The 23,750-nt window shown below is 40.8% G+C and overlaps 1 protein-coding gene across 2 annotated transcripts in view; it reads right to left on the bottom strand.

Moving 5' to 3' along the window:
* The window catches only part of Wdr7 (WD repeat domain 7), a 283,531-nt gene that overhangs the window by 206,097 nt on the left and 53,684 nt on the right, over positions 1-23,750 (bottom strand). For both annotated transcript variants that reach the window (XM_048419639.3, XM_048419640.3), the window contains exons 14-16: positions 21,630-21,844; positions 3,849-4,618; positions 2,294-2,382 (exon numbers count right to left, since the gene is read on the bottom strand). In XM_048419639.3, coding sequence (XP_048275596.2) covers positions 2,294-2,382; positions 3,849-4,618; positions 21,630-21,844 — 1,074 coding nt within the window. The remainder of the gene's footprint in view (positions 1-2,293; positions 2,383-3,848; positions 4,619-21,629; positions 21,845-23,750) is intronic.

The following is a 23,750-nucleotide window of genomic DNA, read 5'->3' on the forward strand; positions in this document are numbered from 1 at the left end:
GCTGGCGGGAAATTTGCTGGAGGTCTACGAACAGCCAGGTCCGACGGGCGGGCTAAAGTCCGTGTGACATCAGAGGCTATATGTCCCGGCCTTCTGGCGGGGCTATGGTTTTTGGAGGACTTTTTCAGCACCTGAGCGGACTCGCCTGACTGAGGCGGAAGCTGCGTGGTGAGCAGCGGCGCCATAGAAGGCAAAGAGGAGCTGAATCGGCTCTGCGGAAAAACTGTGTTTCCATAGCAACATGGGCGAGCGGGGAGGTGAGTTCCCAGAGAACGGGGCTCTGCGCGCGGGCGGACCGGGCAGGAGAAGCCCCCCCACGGGTGGGCGGATGCCCCCCTCGCCGGAGCTTGGCGGTGCGAATTCAATGCCTGAGGTGAGGCTGAGGTACAGTTCGCAGTTACGGGATAACCGGCGAGCCCGCCCACGGCCCGGGGCGGAGCCATGCCTTCGGGCCATGCGGAGCGCGCCATAATGGGCTTCAGAGGCGGAGCTGTGGCAGCCGCCGCCTCCGCTGCTGCCGCCCTCAGTCAAGGTCGCCAAGAATTCAGTCAGATAAAAACATTTGTCGCCAAAAATTTAGTCAGATAAAAACATTTATCCCCCAAACATCGCCCCTTTGTCAGCAGGAAGTAGCCAGATGATCGACGTCCATTCTCCCTCAAAGAACTGGTCCTAATTATCATAATAAAGGCGTGTTTACCTGGTTACCGTATCCTAGGTAACAAAGAAAGGCGGACCTATTGCCTGAGGCAACAGCTGGAATTAAACCAATGTTACCTAGAGGTTTTTCCATCTGAATAGGGGAGCTGGAGAAATGGCTCAGAGGTTAAGAGCACTGACTGCTCTTCCAAAGGTCCTGAGTTCAATTCCCAGTGACAACTGCCTTGGTTTTTAAACAATAGAGGGGGACTACACTACCAGTGACAGCTTCCCCCAGAGAAAGGATTTCTCTTGCATTCTATACACTTAATTTTTAATTCAAAATTTTGCTGGTACAGGCAAACAAGATTTGCTTTTTGAAACAGAGACCTGCAAATCTCTAAGTTCAAAACCAGCCTACTTCCAGTACTGATTGTGCTGAATTTTTACACTGAGAGTTTTTAGTACTCTTAAATGTTTATTTGGGAGGAGAGTTTTGTTTATGTTTTTCTAGGAATGCTGACATACATCTGGATGCCAGCGAGACCGACCAGAGAGATAAAGAAGACGACCCAGTGGATGCTGAGTGTCCTGCTGTGGAAGATTCATGCGGAGACAGCAGAGATGACCTTCTGGGCGGTGCCAAGAGCAGCTGTTTCACACCATCGACTTGAGCAACACCCTGTGCAACCTCTTATCTCTTACTCTACTTTGCCTTTTCCTTCCTTAGGAATGGGTGGGAGCAGAGATATCCTTGGCATGCTGCGTCTAGGTGGGGACCAGATTGGAAAATAGTTTTGCCTTATTGCTCTTAAAGACAATAATTAGGGGGAGATGTTGGGAGCCACCTGGAGGCACAGGTGGTCCTGCAGTTTGGAGGTAGCCACGTGGGGCTGAGCAACCCTGCCTGCACCCTTGCCTGCACATGCTCAGACCAGCAGAATGGCATTAACCAATCAGGACAGCGTTCAAGCCGCTCCACCGTTTAAAAGCAGCTGCCTCGGGGCCCAACGCTCTCTCTCTAAGCTTTCTCTCGTCCCTGCTCTATCGTCCCTTCCCCCAATTTTCCTCAAGGGAATGCTCCAAATAAAGATGTGACCAGAGAAGGAATTCTCGTTTTTGGTGGCGTTCATTCCTGCGGGACAGGATGGCCCCCCGCATACATCCTAATGAAAAACAAAGCTAAAAATGAAAGTTATGGCATATTATTATTTAAAAAAACGAAGAGTTCAATAGGCATTTCGACTTGTGGCTGGCAGTGTGGACACCACTGGCAAACAGCAGAGACTATTTGCAGCAGAAATCTGTGGTCTCAAACATTCCCAAGCAGAGTTAAAAATAGGCATAACTTTTAAACTTAAGACACACATAGTTAACTACTGTTGTCAAGTTAAGGTGGCCCTAATACATACAAATTAGGCCAAAGACCACATAATAAAATTATCTGAAATTTGCGCAGTTATCAATTTCCAAATAAATCTGATTTATTTTTAACTGACATCTTAATTATCTGCATTTACATCTGGAATATAACAACTTTTCTCTCTTATAACAATCTGAGACAAACAAAATATTATGATTATACATTAGCAATGCCTTCTCAGTTTCTACAGCTGAAATGTCATGCCAATTACTTAATAAGATTTAATTTTACCTTGTTTAATCTGTCCTTGCACAATATTACTGGAAGGTGGAGGGGAACCCCTTGACTTAGAAAGGTCTGGGGTGCCTGGTCTAGGTGGCCTTTAAAAGAAGAAAAAAAACATTGCACATTTTCCTTTTCCAGAACTGTTCAAAACATTTTCAACTTGTATTTCAAAAAGGTGGTCATTTTCTAAGTTTTGTATCTACTTACGCTGTGATTTCAACTTCTGACAAAAAAAACTGCATGATTATGAAGTAGAAATGTACCTTTTTGTAATAAAATTTTTACTTTCTGTTAGTCTTAACACATATTTTTGAACACTCCAGTGAACTACAATTGATGGTAAAAATCGTTCTTCGTCTTCTCTACTCTTCCCATCCTGGGATTTCAGCCCACCCCACTACCATGAGCACCTCGGAATTCATGGAATAACACAATGATTTGAAAAGTATTTAGCAATATAAATGGCAATAAAGCATAAAGAAACCTTGGAGTCTAAAGGTAAAGTGTCTCTTTTTTAACTTTGGCTCAAAAACACCCGATATAAAATTATTTACAGGATTAAGGACACTGAATTTTTGTAGGGCAATTACAACAGAATATGGCAGAAAAAAAATACTAAGTATTTCTTAGGTTTAAAAGAACTAATGTAGTCAACTTTAATAAAGCATAATAACAAGGTGTCTTCATAATTTTGAGAAATAGCATTCAGGCTAAGTATTGTAAAAACATCAAAATACTCTTTTTTTAAGATAGTCTGTTTTAAAATTTATTTTCTCCTCCCTATTGCAAAATTTGGACTGTACTCATTACCACATGCCAGGGTCAATCACTGGACCCATCAGTACTGCATACAGACTACAGTGAAAAGCTCTGTGAACAGATACACATTTGAACTGGATGTCAGTTCAGACTTCATGAGCTGAAAATTTCGGGGGATATTTATGGAGCTCAAAGAGATGGCTGAGCAGGCGGTTAAGAGCATTGCTCCTGCAGAGAGCTGGAGTCGCTCCTAGCACCCGCACTGCGCAGCTCACAACCACCTGTGACTCCAGCTCCAGCAAGGTCACACCCTCTTCTAAAAGCCACAGAGTCTACATTCACACCTGCACAGACCACACACAAGCACATAATTTTAAAAAACAATGCCATTTGTGGTGGGCCACACCTTTAATAAGGAAGCAGGTTAGGCCAGTCTCTGTGAGTTCATGGCTGGTCGGGGTTATCGCAGATAAAATACATCATCTTAAAAAAAAAACAAAAAAAACCTTGAAAGATTTATCCAAGAGCTATTGTCTATGCCCAACTCCTAAATTATAAAGCCATTTACAATAGTTACTAAGTATGACTACATACGTAAAATAGTGTATAATTTTATTGTGTTTTAAACTAGGCATTTTAGAAATGTCTCTGTTTCATAATTTAAATGGGAAATCACTAAAGTGACACTAACGTGGAAATGTGTGCAGAGCCAGCACACAAAAGTGCAATAAACAATAACAATAGAGTATGGTCATTTATCCCTTTGGAAAATGAAGAATAAAATTAAACTACATAGTCACACCTGGTCGGGCCCTTCTTCATGTGATCACCAATAAAAGTTGCATTGGTCATGCTCATTAAAGTATTGGCCAAAGAGATGATGGACAACAGGTGCTGAGTGGTGACGGCTCGAGACACAGTGTAGGTTCCCTTTCCTACTCCCTCAGCTGTCGGCAGCTTCCTTCCTGTCTCTGCTGTCCCATGCGGTAGTTTCCCAGCAGCCTGATTATAACCAGGCAGCATCAACGACATATGACCTCCTCTCGATAAGAGACCAAAGGACACTGTGCAGTGTGGTTTGAGCATTCCGAGGCGATCAAGACAAACTTCATCCAGCACTTCATTCAAACCCCAGGCGTGAAGACAGGACATGAATAATTTTGCCGTGTCCATAGTTAGATTGTATTCTAGCAAGGTCAGCGGCTTGGACTTGCTGGCCCGGTATTCGGGATCACTCTCTTCCTTCCTCTGCCTCATTATCTCCTCGTCCTCGTCTTCCTCATCAAGGAGATGCTCCTTTATGTTCTCTTTGATAGTTTCCTTCACTTGCTGGAAAAGAACTGCTGCTCGCTTTCCAGTTAGAAAGGAGCCCCCTTTGTCTGAACTGCCAGATGCTTTTTGCAAATTCTCTGGGGAAATAAGTGCAGTATTCGGCCTAGAGGCTTCTTCAGTCAGGAGTTGAATAATCAAAGCTTCCACATCAAAGAACAGCACATGGATGTCCGGGTCTGTTAGGTTTGTCTTTATTGCTTGGACCATCAGGGAGTTATGAGAATATTTAGGTAAATTCCCCTGTAACAAATATTTTTTAAAAATAGTTACAATTCAAAGTATTTAATCTCAACATTCATTAATGAACAACAAATAGCTGAATTAAAATGCTTTTGAAGCTGTCTTTTTAGGGTCTCTAGATAATTAAAATACCTTTGTCAACCAGCAACATGTAAAAGATATGAGCTTATAGCGTAACTTTCCACTGACACAATCATTAAAATACCAATTAATTTAAAACCAAGTATACATTAATAGAAGCTTATTACTGATGTGGGAGTCTCCTTATTCATTCAAATTGATTTCAGCGACATTAGCAGGCTCGGAAAATGCACTGTGACTGCCCCGACAGAGCTGTGCGTCCTTCTGAGGCACTGCACACTGGAACCCTTCCTTTGGCACTTACTTACCCTCAGTTTTTCTCCCCTACCAATTCCTTCCAAAGGCATAGCCAAGTCTTCTGGGTCTTAGATCATAAAAGTAAGGTGATCCTGACCATGTTTCTTCTATTTCTCTCCTTTACTTACTGTCCATTTTAGCCAATACTATTGACAGTGTAGAGGCTCTGTGACTCTTCAGGCCGGGTGCTCCACTCTTTTCTGTATCTGACATTGTCTTCTGGAGACAAGAGTATATACTACAGTTCCCTTATGTGATGCTTATATATATGCGTGTGTAAGTATAAAGTCATGCATGTTATGCCAGAGTGTAAATAGAAATTATTTTTTGACAAAAATCATAGAACGTCTTGTTCAGATTTTGCATGTCTTAAATTACACATAATTAACACATGATATTTTTTCAAAACATGAAAATAAATCTAAATAATAAAATATAGACTCCTTCAGTACAAATTCAAGGCTCATTTATAAAACCCCCTTTCAGCTTTAACAAACAGGCTCTTGAACCATATCTGTGATTCCTAACAAACAAATTCTTTTCGTTTTCCTTTCGCATGAATCTTCCTTTATTCTCCTCTAAGTCATCATCTACATGGTCTACGCAGCCCTAACTTTCAGTCACAACATAAATGCACATCAAATCAGTACAGAGAATGCCTTAAATATGTATATTCTACTTGTCAACTATATCTCATTCATGTTGAGGAGAGGACTCTGATTCTTCCAGGAAAAAGTGAGTCAACAGTACGCTTAGTTCCCTAACACGTTGCATCCCCCACATATCATATATTTGGATATCTTAGAAACACTTATACTTATATTATCATTATCTTTTACTTATAGCTTCCTAATTCTCTGGGGCAATTTCAAGACATGGGCAGACTAGGCCTTACTCATTTTGTCAACCAGAGAATCTAGCAAATGAACAAAGAATATTATAAAAATCTTACAAAACTGCTCATCCCCTCACCTGGTCTCTCTTCTGTCTCCGTTTCCATCCTGCCTGACTATGATGTTGGCTTCAGAAATTCTCAATAGCATTTTCTAACTGGAGAAGGAAATCCAGACTTCTTTGCAAAGCACAAAACACCCTCCAGAGTAAACTGTTGCCTGTACCTTTATTTCCCCTCTAATTACCACCCTGTGACTTACATGAAATCACGTATCCTTTCCAGAAACAATTTCAAACATTTGGTCCTTTGCACTTGTTCACCCTGGGACCACTTCTTCTCCATTTCCTGTATCATTTCCTGTATCATCATTCATAAAACATCTCAAGTTGTTCCCATCCAAAAATTAATCAAAGAATTATTCAAGCAGATGCTGTCACTGCTTCCTTTATATAAACTTCCCTGAATTGAATAATGTTTAAAGGATGATATAACTTTTTCTACATTACAGTAAGCAACATAAAGAATATTCCTAATATGTTAGTCATTGTATTTAAGAGTCAGTACAAAATGAAAAGGATGTGGTTGAGAAATTACCAATTCCATCTCAGGTGACCAGGGAGCTAACTTGAACAAGCAAAAACCACTTATAGTGGAAAGAAAGAAAAATGTAGACAAGGACAATGGCAGTGAAAATCAGAGGGTAGGTGCTGAAGAACCCACAGGTGATCAAGATGAAGAACCAAGGCCACAGTTCACTAAGCATTAACAAGACCACACTGAGGCTTCAGAACTTTGTTTTGCAAAGCAGAGCATCACTAACGCAGAATCATCAGGTGGGTTGGTAAAAATACAAATTCCTGGACCTGGCCATCAGACCTGAATCAGCGTGAGAAAGAATGTGTAAGAATCTATCTACTGAATACCCAGACAACTTTATACAGCAATGTTGGAAGGGAGTCACATGACCCCCTTATTAGTCCTATTAGCCAAGGGAACAAGAGCTGGGTCATGAATATAAAGAGGGAGGCAGCAGAAACTACACAGATGATTGAGATAAAAGAACAATAGCCCGGAGGATGTGAGAGATGGGACAGATGAAGAACGGGTGCTTGAGCCTTTCATTTCTCCCAGCTCTGTTTCACATTTTCCTTTGAAACACTAACATGTAATACATATCACACACTATGCCTAGTGCTTTGGACTTACCAGCACTAACTCAAGTGAATTATGTATGACCTTATATGTGCATTATTAACGATACAATATTGATGTGAAAAATATAATTAATAATTGCAGCAGCACTATATTCTAAGTTGTTGCTGGGGTTCAGGAACTAGTTATTAGCACTGGCGACGTGACAAAAATATCAATCCTGGGTATGCAGCTCTGACATCGGGTAAAAGGGAAAGGTCTCACATGCTCCTGAGGATATTCTCTCCACAAAATATCTGCAACAGGGGGCTGGAGAGATGGCTCAGTGGTTAAGAGCACTGGCTGTTCTTTCAGAGGTCCTGAGTTCAATTCCCAGCAATCACATGATAGCTCACAACCGTCTGTAATAACATCTGGTGCCCTCTTCTGGCCTGCAGGCAGAACACTGTATACATAATCAATAAAAAAAACTTTTTCCCCCCAGTATCTGCTTCTCTCTTTTAGAAAGAAGAGGCTATTATCAGCCAAACAACATAAAATCAAACAAGTTTTGCTAAGAAATTACTGAACCCATGAGAAAGGCTTGAAAAAAAAAGGCAAAAGGGAAAACAGAAGGTAGGCAGACTTCAAGCTGTCTCATCTAATGTCAGCCACACATGTGCCCGTCAGCACCCCTGCCTCTGTGGGCGTCTCTGTCTCCTGAAGGTGTTCCAGCAGTCAGCCACATGCTCACAACAGAAAGGTTATCTAATTAATACCATATCTGTGTGTGACTATGTAAGATTCTTTTTATTACAACCTCTCAGCTACCAAATGTGCCCTGTTTAAAAAAAAAAAACTACCTAATAGCAATCTACATAAAAAGAGTGCAAAAGATAAAGAAAACAGCATCACCAATGCAAAATATAACAGAGGAAAACACATTAAGGTTGAAGGTTGAAGGGGGAAGGAAAGAAGATGACTTATCATGATTCCAGTGGATGGGCAGTTTCTCACACTACAAGGTCTGACGGCCAATTCTACTTACTTAGACAATCTGTCACAACCAAAGGTGGACGCCCACCAAAGTTGTGAGGAGGATATTTTTGCTAAAGGTAAAGAAATGACAGAGTTAGTCACTCTCAGGTCTGGCTTTCTAGAATGTGATGCTAAGGTGAGCTGTAGGAAAGGAACAAAAACATCTAACAAATTCCTACACTTTCTTGGCTTAATGATAAAATATATAGACCTGGGACCAGACAGCTTGATTCAGTCACAACAATTTCAAAGGTAACTAGTGAGGATATCCTAGACGTCACATTTATTAGAATTCCTGGAATGCAGATGCACAGTTAGTTCACCTTAAAGTTATCATAGAACAGGACTAAATTCAGTTCAACAAACATTTGTGGAGTGACCTACTGTGTTAACATGCCTGGAGAAAACAAAATATTCGTCCATAAAGAAATAGTTGAAAATCCACCTGACAATGGCTAAAAGGAAAATCCTACTAAGAAATGCAATTATAGACATATCTACACTCAAATAACAGGCTAGTACACAGATTTGCTTTATGTTTATTCTAAGTACCTGGTTTATTGCAATTTTCATTTTCAAAAGTACATATTTAGCCATATGAGATTTCTTTTGTTTTGAGACAGGTTCTCTCTATGTAGTCCTGGCTGTCCTGGGATTTACTGAGACCTACCTGTCTCTACATCCACAGTGCAGGGATTTTAAACACATCTGCCACCATGCTCAGCATCATTTAAAATCTTATGAAAAGGAAAAGTGACTTAAAATATAACACAAAAGAAAACACAGAGTGACAAGAATACTGGGCTGCTGGTACATAACTGAACGTGGAGCTGACAACAGGAGAACATTAGATAAAATGGCATCTCCAGCAAAACCCAAGGAAACAGCACAACTATCACACTACTACCGGGGTTCCTCCACGCATGCATGAATCTCAGCATACAAACACATCAGATATGGTGGACCCCACAAACAAACGAAACAATCTAGAATGCTCAGAGAAATAATGATGCCATGCACATACAAGAGGCTTCAGCATTTTATATAAATGAATATATTCTGGATGAAATCAGGTCTGCTGGAACACCTACTATCTTGGTCTCTGAATACCAAGACACTTGAAGGGTCTTTAAGGGTTTAGGATTTTAAGTGCATTGCATTTTCCCCACCGACTCTAAGAATTCTTACTCTCTCACCACTCACTTCATTGATCCTGACTTGAAAGCTCACTTATTTTGAAATCATTGTTCAATAACCCAGTTTTCAATGCTATCTTTAAATAGTCTTGTGATTTATTATTCTTTCTGAATCTAATCTATAAAACCATTTGATATGGGTTTTACCTAAAAATAGAGTTGATTTTTACTATCAAGTATTATGTTAGCTGATCTTCATAATCAAATGCAAGGTAGAAATGTTGATTTGTGTGTGTGTGTGTGTGTGTGTGTGTGTGTGAGAGAGAGAGAGAGAGCGCGCGCACTGGTTGTGGGTATGTTTGTCTGCATGGGTGCACGCACATGCATGTATAGACCAGAGGCTGATGTGAGCTGTTTGGCTTCCTGTACTTAGTGGTCACCAATTCAGCTCACCCTGTGCCACCTCTCCAGCACTGAGATTGTGTGCACTGCCATACCCAGCCATGCATGGGTGTGAGACCCAGACTCAAGCAGGTCCAAATGCTTGTATAGAAGTCACTTTACCAACTGAGCCATTTCCCTAGATGTTGTTCATATATTTTTCAAATTAGAATTAGCTCAGAAATCAATGATCATAGACCCTAAGGACGGGTTAGAAAATGAGAGTCTAGCTGATATGCACAGACATCTCTTTAAATATCAACACAAAATTCTAAAATAGATTACAAAAAATTTTACTTAACAAATATTAATTTACTATTTCATAGAATGCATACTTGCATAGGTGTATCTTATTTATAATGAATGGTTTAAACAACTTATGCTTCCTACGTATAGTATAAAACTGATTTAATATCAAAATTTTTTTTCAGTGAAAAGAAACAAACATTCATTTCCCCTTCTGTTTTGTACATGAGATTTTATTGATGAAAGTGATTAAAAGGAATTTCTAAAGTTCTTATGCATAATAATAAATATAAGAGGCACACTGAATAAAAGTAGATGTCTTATTGTACTTTTAAAATAAAGTAGCTGAGAGAAATCCCCCTCACCTACTAGAAACTAGTCACATGGTGGCTTCAATATTGACCATTTTCGGTATCAAGAAAAAAAAAGGGAGGAAAAAGGAGAAAGAGGGAAGGGGTTGTATGTAGGAAGCACAAAACCAGCAGGAAAATTTGTCTGCCCAATATGGCTATTTGGCGCCCTCTGCTGTTGTACTACTGATTCTTCATGCTAGTTTAGGAATTAAACAATAGGACCATGGCCATCCCACAGGCCAATCTCTTCTGGAAATAGACAAAACTATACTTATCTTTAAAAATCTGCTTTTGGATGGGATGAGAACCCTCGATCAGGTGTGCATGATAATATAGTAATACGGTTCCTGTCATTTTCTCTTTCCATGTGCTTCCATTAACAAGCACAAAAGTAAATACAAACTAAGAAAAAAAATATTAAACATATCAAGGATTAAAGTACTTATATTTTACTACAACTTTTTTAACAAGACATAAGTATGATGTAATTATAAATATAAATGCAACCATTCATTATGCCTTACACAGAAAATATATTTTCAATGTATTTCATCTAGAGATCATAGACTATTGTTACATGATTATTAAATATTAGAAACTGAAAAAGAGTCTTTACAACAGCAGCATGGGAAATCAACTTCCAAGTCCAGCCAAAGAGCCAAGAGCCCCAAACAGCAGGACCAGAAGTTCTCCATAACAACACAGACTGTTACATGGGCAGCTGACTTTCTTCCAAATAACGAAATGACTCCCCACTTCAGGGGCTGAGAATGGCTAGGAGATAATACAAGCAGTAGTCCTGTCTCCGGGAGAAGGGAGCTAACACTCTTCTCACCTTCTATCAAGTGAGTGTGTCAAAGAGACACACGAAAAGAGTAAAATAACTGCAGGGGTATTGCGGAGGGGGTGGCTGTGGTAGGGAGAAAGGCAGCGAGGCGGCTTGCAAACTCTGAACATCCCCTGCTGGAAACACACCCTTTTGTCAAAATTCTTGGTTTGTTTTTAAATGAAGGGTCCACGGTGAGATTCCGGGGGCCTGACTTGGTAAAAACAAGTATAAAGTAAAAGACTAAATTAAACTAAAATGAAAAGGAGAACACAAAACCCTGGATCAATGTGGTGATTCCTCATTTCAGAAACACAATTTAGCAGATTCTAACCTATTAGTTGGGCTGGAGAGATGACTGAGCAGTTAAGAGCACTGCCTGCTCTTCCAAAGGTCCTGAGTTCCATTCCCGAAAACCACATCTGTAATGAGATCTAGTGCCCTCCTGAGGAAACGACCTGGTGAGTCATCCTCATCAACTTAGACCTTGAAACCCAATATGAACAAGTTCAACAGAACCGCCATATATGTTCTGCTCATGCATGCTTCAGCATTGTCAGTGCATAAATTTTAGTTTTTTCAATTTCAACCTATTAGTTGTTCTTTTCTCTAATCACCTCCATGGTGGCCCACACCCACTGTTTCTAGTCACACTGGCATTCCATATGCTATGATATCTCCCTGGGGCTCTCCCAACGGTACACACCTTTAGTAGTCCGAGAGTCACATTATGAACTGCACACTGGTTCCTAGGCCAGAATAGGAGCTGCTCAGTGGCAGCACCTGCTCCATGTGGGTGTGGTTAAAGCACTCTCCAAGTACATGCTAGGACCTAGCTCAAAGTATGTACCCAACATATGCTGAACAAATGCAGAAATCAATCAACAATCAAGTATTAAACCAGCATGCAGTAATACATACTGTGTTAATATTAGAGCACGTTGTAACATTTAACTTCATTATAACCTAATTATGCCCATTTTGAAGCTAAAGACAAAACTAAGCTAAAAGGTTCATCAGTTACTTTGGAGAACCATAAATCCATGGTGAAAATGTAGGAGGAAATCGCTCTTTCCGCACCCACCTGTCATTTCCCACGTGTCCTGAATTATACTAGAAATAAAGAGTTCTCAGCATCAGTTCTTCAGAGACTCAAGAGATGGAAGAAGTATAGTCAGGAAAGGAACCCTCAAATACTAGGCTACTCACACTGAGTCAAGGGAGAGCTGGGCAGAACCCAGAGTCCTCTCCACATGATACCGTGCAGTCACTTTAGCAGTGAATTTCGGAAGCACTGGAAGGCACGGATTTCCAGTTGTGTTCGAGGTGCCAGCTTTGTTTTGTTGTTTAAACTCGAATGAGTATGTGGCTACAGTTCCCTACAAACATTCTGTAGTTAGACCTGATACCACAGCAAATGCAGAAACTGGCACAACAAAGGACATGCAGCACCCAGTGCAGAGTCTAGGACACTACTGCAGCAGGGCAGAGCAAGGGACAGTTTTCAGTCACTCACTCAGGTGTAGAGAAAGAGAAATGGAAACAATTGTGCCCACTTCTTCACATGTCAGACAAAGGAATTAGGGCTCGGACAGAAACAAAAGCCAAGAAGCAGAGACCAGAGAGGAAGGAAGATCAGTGGACCCTGACGGCCTGACTTGGTGCTGCTGGCTGAGAGTCCTGACTCAGGCTCAGCTGAGGAGGAGTTAATGCAAGCTGTTTCAGTCACAGGAAACACGAAGGGCTACATTTACAGAAATACACACAAAAAGAAACCGGAAACCAAGAATTTTGGCACCGTAAATACTAAACCCTGATTGATGCTGACAAAAGCCCTTCCTCCTGCCTGTCTTTCCCTTCTCAGCTCTTCCTCCTACCAGCCACTTGCCTGAGACGAGATGCTCTGCAGCCTGAATGCTGTTGGATAAGAGTGTGCATGCATGTGTGTAGGGATGAATGTGAGAAATAGGCAAAGATCTGCAAAATCCTGACTCCCTGTGATGATCAAATAACATATTTCCATTCAAAGTTCATTTTAGGGTTTGCAATATCACCTATATATGCCACTATGAGTTAGATCCATATTGAAAAAAAGATTAAAATTTCAAAAAACCATTGTCACATGTTCAAAGCCTTCCTGGTCATTCCAGGAAAATTCACCATACATGTAGATAAGTGATCTTCCTGTGGCTATTGGTGGTCCAGGGACTCTCTTAAAGGCCATAAAACAATTTCAAAAAGGAAAAATCATAGGATATAATCACAAAATCATTTAGTAGCAAAGCAAATGACTAAGATTACAATTGCTTATTTTACAAACAATACCAGCTCTGCATTTCTTTACAGTAATGTTAGCATTTAGCTACATGATTCAAGAGACTTGGTATTTCAATTACAAGTTGTTCATGTGACATGCCAAGGAATGGCACAAAGGTTTCATTACATATGAACATACACTGAGTCTGTAGATGGGATGTTTAGTGTATTGCTACAACAAAAATGATGGATTTACGTTTTTCTTGCTCTTCAAAGGCAGTATCTAGTTTGTTCAAAGGAGTGTTATCTGCAGGAATTTGAAGCTATTATTTCACAGAACATTAGAAAAAGCATGTGAAAGTCCCATTCTTGAGCCATAGTCTCCAGTCGTGTTTCTGCACAAAGCCTCTTGGATGGCATTGCTTCTTATTGTGAACCCTTCTCCCAGTGGAAAACAGCAAAGTCTTGGAAAGCTCTTTTGCATCACCTAAAATTGAGAGCCACAGAGAGTCTCACAGGTCCCTGGCTCTCTCAACTCCAGTCATCTTGCCTGCCCCGCTGGTTCAGCTGGAGACTACAGGCTATGCTCACCAGGCAGCCGCCCCTCCCTGAGAAACCCTGAACATTCATGCCGTAATTTCCTAGAGTTGAAAACTCCACCGCATCTGCTCTTCACGCTCAGAGCTGAGCTTCACAACTGCTGCACATCAGGATGGCCAGGACCTCTGAAAACTCTCAGTGCGCTGCTGCGCCTGCGTGCAAGCTGAATCAGGAAGTCTGTGGCAGGAAGTGGGCGGCCTTTAGAGATTTGAGAGATCCCAGGTGATTAACGCACAGCAGTCTGGTGACCGCCATCATAGGGCATTATGTCACTGGATTCCACCACTCCTTCAAAGTCTGCCATCTCATCCTCCCTCAGCCAACTGCTACACTATGCTAAACCACACCAACCACTCTTCTTTAATCTCCGAGTGACAGGACTGCACTCGGCAACAGCTAAGGAAATGTCCGCTCTGTTCCCAGGTGCCTTGACTCTAGCCCATGACAACTGCAGACAACCTCAGTCCAGCTTCCTGGTTTTTAGCATCCACGCTCTGTCCTGAACCTCTGTCACTCTCGGTTCCTACTTCAGTGTCCTTGCTTCCCCACAGACCTCCCTTAAAACACAGAAGCTTTAGAAGTGTTTTGCCCTCATTCCCACGCACTAACCCCAGAACACACCCATTCAAACATCAGCTTCTCCTCAATCTTTTCATCAGAAAATAAGGTTTCCTTCTTCCACAAATCCAATGCTCTGCCCCTAAATTGAATTTCCTCATTTATCAATGATCAATTCTCCCTTCCCCATCTTGAAGCTCCCCCTCCCTGGTGGCTCTTCACCTTCAGCCAAGGGCATTCCCTGCCATCTCCAAAACTAGACCTCCACCTAACTGCTCTCTTGTTCCTTCCATGTCCTCTCATACAAACTTCACTTGCTACCTATTTCCACCTTTAATCTTTACAGTCTACTTCCTCCTGGGAAGATGGTCTGAAGAAAGGATACTCTGACCTGGCTAGCAAGTGCATTCAGTCCTTCGAAGGGTTAACGTTGATTGCACTTAACAGTGATCTCTTCTGCCTCACACCTCTTGAGTCCCACTTTGTTGACCAGCACATTCTCCTGGTTTCCCTCACATGTGTTCTACCCTAATCCTTCCCCATCCTGCTCCCTTTAGAGCTGTTTTTTCTAAGAGTATGTATATAAATGATCTCCCTTACTTTCACAGAACGAAGACGAGACATAGATCAAGGAGTCATCAATGTGTGGATCCCACTGCCCTATGACTCCCTCAAGTTACAGACCCAACAAATATCCTAACATATGCAACACACAGGCACCTCAGGTTCACCATAAACCAAGCAAACAGCACTTCACTGTCCCTGTAAAACCTACTCGAACATTCAATATCACATTGATAGAGACACTTTCTACTCAATCAATCAGGGGACCTTTGAATAAACCTTCCTTATTACTCAACCCAATCAATCATCAGCTCCCACTGAACACAACTCAATTCAACTATTGAGTTTAAATTCTCCACTGTACTCATCAAATTTATTGACTGGCTTTCATGTAAAAATCCATGTGAGTAACAAAATCTAAAGTTGTGTTTGTTTTTTTTTTTTAATTTTCAAAGACACTGAAATAAAAGGTAAAAGATTGAGCATCCTCCCTTGGTCCAAGATGACCCACCTTTATTTCCCACTATTATTGGTCTCCAGTTAGATCTCCAACAACATTGATGGAGCAGGGTCTCTCCACAGCCCTCTACGTTGAGCACACTGCCGCCCTTCTCCCTCTAATATATTCCACACATTCCTCCTCCAAACAGCCAATCCTGACCACCACAGGCTAGGACAGACTTCTGCAAAATTTCCTGCACTTCTCACCATGCTTTAGCTACAGAGCTTTGCAATTCATCTGTTCACATGTCCTAAGAGGAAATCATGTCTTATTCATTTGGCTCTCCAGTGCCTAACTAATCAATAAATAGTTATTGAACTTGACTGATTCAATTATTTTGAAGCAAAAATATAAAAGTCAAAAAGTTTAAAATATATTATATGTTCTAATAAAGAACATAATTTTTCACAAATACTACAAGAACTTAATTCTCAAATTGCCAAAATATCAATAATTAGCTAAAAAAATCTTTATATTTCTATCACCATAACTTCAACTTCTCAAAGTAGAATTAAAGATAAAGAATCACATATGAGGACTAAGAGGCTATGGTTACTGAGGTCATAGATTGACTCTACTGAGTGTTCCTTGGCAATCTATAATTAAGTTTATATTGGCTGATTAAAAAAACCTGCTGTATCTCATATATTCCATAGCAATATAAATCTACACTTAATACATCTGTTAATGTATTTCCAAGGGAAAACAAAATCTGAATTTGAAACCATAAAAGAAAAACCACTTTTCCTTGGCTTGAGATATGATGCATTACATTGACTATGCACTATAGAGTCTGTTTAGAAGTCCATTGAATGTTTACTATGTACAAGGTACATGACCAATAACAAATTAGGATCATATGGCTGCTTCAGGTAGACCCTTGGAAATTCATTATTTGATGGTATTATAAAGTTATCATAAATAATCTAGTCATGTCTAATTTAAGAATTCTTCAAAAACAGGAAAAGCACCAAAAAAATGTAGTTGCAAAAAATATATACTTATTATTAGTTCTTTAGTTATAACTTTTAGTTTATTTTTACTGGCCACTGGAATCATTCATTTTGTACTTATAGAAATTTAAAACTCACTTCTTTCAAACAAGAGAAAAAGTTGACAATCTGAGTTGAAAATTTTAAGTATTTTATCCGAAGCTATAAAATACTTTTAAGCTATAAATTACTAATATGCTATATATACACTCATGTACATATAAAAGAGCACATGTGTGCACAACCTACAGTATTCCTTCACATATGTGACAAGTAAACACGTTTTAATGGAGAACTGCAGCAAGTATTAGACTGGTGGGAAAGGAAGGCCAGAGGAAAAGAGAAAGATGACTTATCTGGTTATTATCTGAATAGAGTGCTTAATTATTCACAATAGCCAGAACCTGGAAACAACCTAGATGCCCCTCAACCAAAGAATGGATAAAGTAAACATGGTACAACATTTACACAATGGAGTACTACACAGTGGTTAAAAACAGTGACATCTTGGAATTTGCATGCAAATTGATAAAACTAGAAGAAAACCATTCTGAGTGCGGTAGCCCAGACCCAGAAAGACAAACATGGCATGGACCCACTCATAAGTAGATATTGGACATAAAGCAAAGGATAACCAGCCTATAGTCCATGACCCAGAGAAGCTAAACAAGGAGAACCCTAAGAGAGACATACATGAATCCCCTTGTGAAGGAGAAATACACAAGAACTCCTGAGAAAATCAGGAGTGTGGGGGTGGGGGGAGATAGGAGGGCAGAAGGGAAGTGGGGAGGAAAAGATGAGGAAATGGGATGGTCAAGATGGGAGAAGAACAGAGAGGGAGAGCAAGGAAAGAGATATCTTGATTGAGGGGATCATTATGGGGCTAGCAAGAAACTGGCACCAGGGGAATTCCCAGGAATCCACAAGGATGACCTCAGCTAAGACCCTAAGCAATAGAGGAGAAGGTGCCCAAACTGGTCTTACCCCTGTAATCAGATTGATGACTACCTTACATGTCATCATAGAACCTACATTCAGCAACTGATGGAAACAGAGGCAGAGATCCTCAGCAGAGCACTGAGCTGAGCTCCCAAAGTCCAGCTGAAGAGTGGGAGGTGTGAGAACATGAGCAAAGAGGTCAAGACTATGCATGATGGGAACACCCACTAAAGCAGTTTACCCGAGCTAATGGGAGTTCACCAACTCCAGCTGGACCCGGAAGGAACTAGCATAGGATCAATAGACCCTCTGAATGTGGACGGCAGTTGTATGGCTGGGGCAGTCTGTGGGACTATGTGACAGTGGGACCAGGATTTATCCCTACTGCTTAATGAGGCTTTTGGAGCTCATTCTTTCTGGAGGGAAACCTTGCTCAGCCTAGAAAGAGTGGGGAGGGCCTTGGTCCCACCTCAAAGTAATGTGCTAAACTATGTAGACTTCCTATGGAAAGCCTTACCCTCTCTGAGGAGTGGATGGGAGGGTGGAGGGAGCGGAGGTGGGGGGAGCAGAAGGAGAGGAGGGAGTGGAAACTGGGATTAGTATATAAAATGAGAAAAGATTGATTTTTTAAAAAAAATAATAAATAAATAAATTTAAAAATAACTAATATGTATAAGGCCCCAGGGTGACCCTCATGAGTCAAGTTACAAAACTCCTAAACAGAGGACACTGCCAGACAATCCACAATTAAGAAAATGTACTGTGAGTAGACTTGCATTAAAAAGTCATAAGTGGTTCTGCTGGCAGAAGAAAATTATATTGGGGGGAGCAAGCTAGAAATAGCTGACATGATCACACCATGGTATGTTGGGGACTGTGGACCACCAGACTCTGAATTTCCTGTAAACAACTCGTTTTCCTCTGCTTTGAGTAGCCTGCAGCTGTTCTGAGCACGAGACCCTGATGACAGGGGAGGAGGTTCTGGTGGGCCTGCAGCTGAATGATCCTTAGAGCTGGGGCGTGGCCAGGGCACTATATAAGTTGCCCCTGAGCACAATAAAGGGGGCATTCTTGTTTCAAAGATGACCCATGTCCCCGTGTCTCTGACTGTATGTGTATGTTTTTAAATCTCCAGTCTAGCTCCTGGCTCACATACCGTTCCGTAGTGCAAGCACTACACGTAGAGGTCCCAGTGAGATCGGGAACTAGAGACACACTGAGAGATCGCCGTCAGAAATGGAGAGAATGAATTGAAGGCCTCAGAAAGAATGGAAGAAAAAGAGTAAGTTTTTAAAGAGTACAGACAGTCAGATTAAAAGGAGTAAAAACATAATAAGCCACGGAAAGATGGAATGTGTACAGAGAATTTGGATTATATATATTGTGTTTTCTTTTGGTGTTTTGACTGGAGAGAGACATTTGATTCTAGGAATTGCTAAGAAAGATATCTTGACTTTAAAATAAAGGTCTAAGGATTTGTGCTTTGGAAAAGAGGTTCTGCTTCTGTTTCCACAGAGGATGAGAACCTGTAGACTTCTTCTAGAGTAATATAATGGAGGAGGCAATTTAAATGGAGTTACCACTTATTGGAGGAGGCACTGCATACACTAGACATATGAAGTAAAATCCCCAGTACCAGGATGAGTTGCATCTTGTTGAGTTGTTGGCCAAGGAGGCCCCACAGCCACACCCACAAACATTACAGGTAATTGTCAGTATTACTGGTTACCTTTCACAACCTGATGGTAAGTCCCTATTGCTGAAGACACCACTTACATCACTAAACATGGAGAAATAAAGTTGCTGCCCAACTAGAAGTTTTACCACTACTGAGTTCCATCATAGTGATGGAACATCTGATACAAACAACTAGAGGAGGACAGAAGTAACTAAGCTCACCAAGCTATGAACTCTGTGACTGACAACAGTGACCTACCTGCAAGAAATACTGGAGCAATAGCACCTTAAATGTTATAGGAGTAACCAAAGATGTTTTGGTTGGATTAAAAGTCCATTCTATGAGATGGAACCCACACCTTATACTGCTAATAAGGCCAGAAACTAAGACTAGAGAAACGTTGGAGAATATTATTTTCAGGTGTGTGACTTTTCTTTATGCTGCGTTTATCTCTGTGAAGCTGTATTACTGTGCCTGTCTAAAACACCTGATGGTCCTACTAAAGAAATGAAAAACCAATAGCATGACAGGTGCAAGGATAGGTGGGGCTGCCAGACAGAGTATAAATAGGAAAAATCTGGGCGGAGAGAGAACAAAGAGCAAGAGAACAATGAGAAGACATCAGGGGCCAGACACCCAGCTACACAGCAAGCCACAGAGAAAGAAGTAAAGTAAGGTATACAGAAATAGAGAAAGATAAAAGCCCAGAGGCAAAAGGTACTTGGATTAAGGTCAGAAAAGCTGGCAAGAAACAAGCCAAGTTACGGCCAGGCACTCATAGCTAAGAATAAGCCTCCATGGATGATTTATTTGGGAGCTGGGTGGCAGGCCCCCCCAAAAGCCAAAGAGTAAAATATCACACAACAGAGAGGTCATGGGCCCTAGGGGAAAACCTACTACTATTATTCTGCTAAAAAACAAAACAAAACAAAAGCGATAAAATGACTCCTAATGACATTCTGCTATCTATACCCATAAATCAGCTCATTGTTCAGTCAACATCAGAGAAGCTTCTTCATTATATCACAATTAACACAGAGACCTACAAATGAACAATGTGAAAACAGTAAGAAACCTTGGAGATCGCAGTCCTAAAAGGAAAATCTTTATCAAACCCCCTCCCTCAAGGTTTAGGGATCTATCTGGAAGAAAAAAAATGGAAAGCTTCTAGGAGCCAGAGGTGGTAGGTGACTCCAAAGAAACAGCATTTTCTAGATACAACACGGTTGGTGCACATAGGAACTCACAGAGACTGTGACAGCACGCACAAACAGTTAAGAGAAATCCTTAATGGTACAGCCAACATACATTTTTCATGAAGTGATTATCCTGCAGCCTCAGCTTCCTAGGTCTTTTCCCTCTTCTATAACCGATTCCTGTGTAGGCAAGAGTTGCTCTACAGCAGCTGTCTGCTGCTTTTATCACTAACTGCACTATAAAATACGCTAGTAAAAGAGGGACAAACAAGACTGTAAAAGCGCATAATGAACCATGACCACTCATGAAAGCCATTCGTAAATAGAACTATATACTGCATAGTTTTTTACAATTTGTCTGCTATATAATTATTTTCCTGTTTTCGTATTTCTAGAAGCTACCATCAAGAAAAAGAATGTGTCTTTAATTTCTTAAATTTATCAACAAGGAAAAAAACAAAACATGGACACATGCTTTCTTTTACAATATGCACAAAACTAAAATCATGTCAAATCATATGAGACAATGACTTCCGAGGTCAAATATATGATTCTTTGAAACAAATGAAAAGCACAACAAACACATTTAAGCTGTGATTTCTCCTCAAACTTCAGAGCATACACCTGAAAGCATGGAGCAAAGCCACAGAAGGATTTCACAGGTCTAACTAATAAAATATAAAATACAATAGAGCTGATAAAACATTAATGTCTTGGGGGACAAAAAAAAAGCTCGATCAAAGGGTGATATCAGTGCCAATTACTGGAGGGTGTGGGTCAACGGGACAGTCTGCAGCATTTCATATACTGCCAGCATTCGCTGATTAATGGCTAATTATCAGTTTACAGGTGAGCCTTTCAACCCTTCAGTATTTATAAACAAGTTTAACCATTAAAAAAAATGGAAATCAAGAATAAACGAAAAGCACAAAACGAACAAGAGGCTGAGCTTTGTAAAACGAAGGATGGGCACCAGATTAAAGGCTTGGGACTGCTGGTGCAACCGTCTGCCAAATGGAGATTTAGCTAGTGTCTTGATGGTAAATGTCAGTTAGAAAATCGGACTTAGTTCATTAAATATAATTTTAAGATATTTGAATGGCAAAAAAATAATTTACTTTGTTAAAATGTTTAGTACGGCAAACATTCCAAAACTATGCTGGACATATCCAACTGAAACTCACAAGATTATTTTGCATCAGTGCTGCCTCTCAAAATTCAGAGGCACCCAAACCTAAATGACATAAATGACCTCCCATGGAACCCACAGACTGAAGCTCACCTTATCAGAGGCCTCAGAAGCCAAGAGGTTAGTTGCAAGGGTTTGCAGCTTGTGGTGGGCCATATTCTTAAGGGCAGCCAGACTACGTCTTGTCATGGCCTGTTTCAGGTTGACTGCGGGATGACTGAGTGAGTCTACTGCCGCAGGAACGGCCTCATCGCAAGCGTTCAGTATTTCCACGGCTGTGATCCCCATCGCACAGCGGTCCAGCGCACCTGGAAGGCAGCAGGGCAGCACTTAGGACACAATCCTATCAACTATTGTCTGGGTACAGAAAGGGAAGCGCATAGCAGTCTTTGTAGGAATGTCTCATCAGTACTCACCCACAAATATTCCCTTGGGCTTCCTTTGTATACTCATTCTCCATGCAGAGTCCACAATTATTCCTCTCCCTTAAGGCTTCGTACACCTTCCCAGGAAAACCAAGTCAAAGCCACGCTTTTCCCCTTGTTTCCATGGACAGTGTTCTTGACTAGTCTGTCACTTCCATATCACTTACACACACCAATGAGCTCACCTTTCTTGTAGTTGTCTATCAACATTAAACAACAAAACTCCTAAAATGGGTCCATTTTCTCCTTCAATCATTTCTGGAGCCTTTGTTTCCCTAAAGAGCATCCAGATAACAGGAAGGAAAGGAAGTGTTGTGTCTTCTCTATTTAGTCTTGCAAAAATTTCTTTTTCATTGCTGGTTATCAAGTCCAGGCCTCATACATGCTAGGCAGGAAGTGTCCTACCACTGTGCTCCACCCCCTTGGGAAGTCTTAGTTTCACAAATTAAATGCTTCCTGAGTGTATGAAATAAGTACTATTTATACTCACAGCACCTTCAAGTCCCTCCTCTGGCCTTCCCTTCTGTTTATCTCCATCTGAATACTTCTTAGGTTAGGACACAAACTTCCTCCTGTATCACCTGAGCTTCATCACCACCTTTCAGACTCCCAGATTATTTTAATTTCTTTTCTCTTTTAGTTTCTCCATAATTCTAATTACCAGATCATCAAAGTATATTAAACATTTTTTAAGATAAAATTATTCTTATGACTGTTTTGGCTGCAGGCATTTGTGTGCACTGCACAAATGTCTGATGCCTGCAAAGCCTAGCAGAGGGTGTCAGAGCCTCTGAAAGTAGAGTTGCAGACAGTTGTGAGCTGCCATGCAGATGCTGTATGCATCTTAACTTAACTGTATGCAGTAAGTGCTCTTAACTGCGAACACAGCTCTCCTGACTTAAACTTTTACCTGCCTCTTCAAGCCCAGAACTATAACCTACACAAGAGCTAGAGGGTTTGGGGTAGTTTCCTCACTCTAATATGCCTATGTGCAGCATTAACTACTAGTTGGTTAATTGCATATTTAGTTGACAGCTTCAGAAAGAGTTTTTGCAATCCAGAGTGGGGAAAAGCCAATAGATAGAAAAAAAGAAGCCAGATTTATTGTGTATTTCAACTGAGATAGGAGACGTTTTTTTTTTTTTTCCTCTTCTTGCTGTCTAAGATGTAGCTAGTGATGTGATATAAAGGTCCCTGTAGAGTCAGGAAGGTACATCCTAAAGGTATTGACATTATTTATTTATTAAACTTATTTATTTATCATATCAATAAAAAATGAAGCTCTATAAATCAGATTCAGGCAGGATTTGATGTATGAAATGTATTTAAACTCTGAAAGCTACTTGAGCCATCAACATAGTGTCTGGGGAACAGGTGGCTCAAATGTGAACCTGCCCATATGTACTGAGTGTTTTTCTGTTTGTTTAAAAATCACCTCTGCTGGTTGAGTTTAGGTTAGACACCCTCAAATATCTTTCTCACTCATTCATGTGTCTGTCATACTTCAGTTGCTGTATTTCCTTTGCAAATGCATAGAGATTGCTTGAAGTTTTTTCACTATTGAGGGTGATACTAGCTTTGGTTTTATAATATATAGCCTTAATTATGCATGGGGATGGGGTTGGGGTGGGGGTGGACTGGGAGAGGGGGAGAGAAAAGGGAGAAGGGAAGGATTGGGGAGAGCTTGGGGGAGTGGGAGGGTTGAGATGAAGGAAGGGCAGATATAGGAGCAGGGAAGAAGATATCTTAATTAAGGGAGCCATTTTAGGGTTGGCAAGAGACTTCGCTC

This window comes from Myodes glareolus, chromosome 13, assembly GCF_982192425.1.
Source record: "Myodes glareolus chromosome 13, mMyoGla1.1, whole genome shotgun sequence".
Classification (NCBI taxonomy): domain Eukaryota; kingdom Metazoa; phylum Chordata; class Mammalia; order Rodentia; family Cricetidae; genus Myodes; species Myodes glareolus.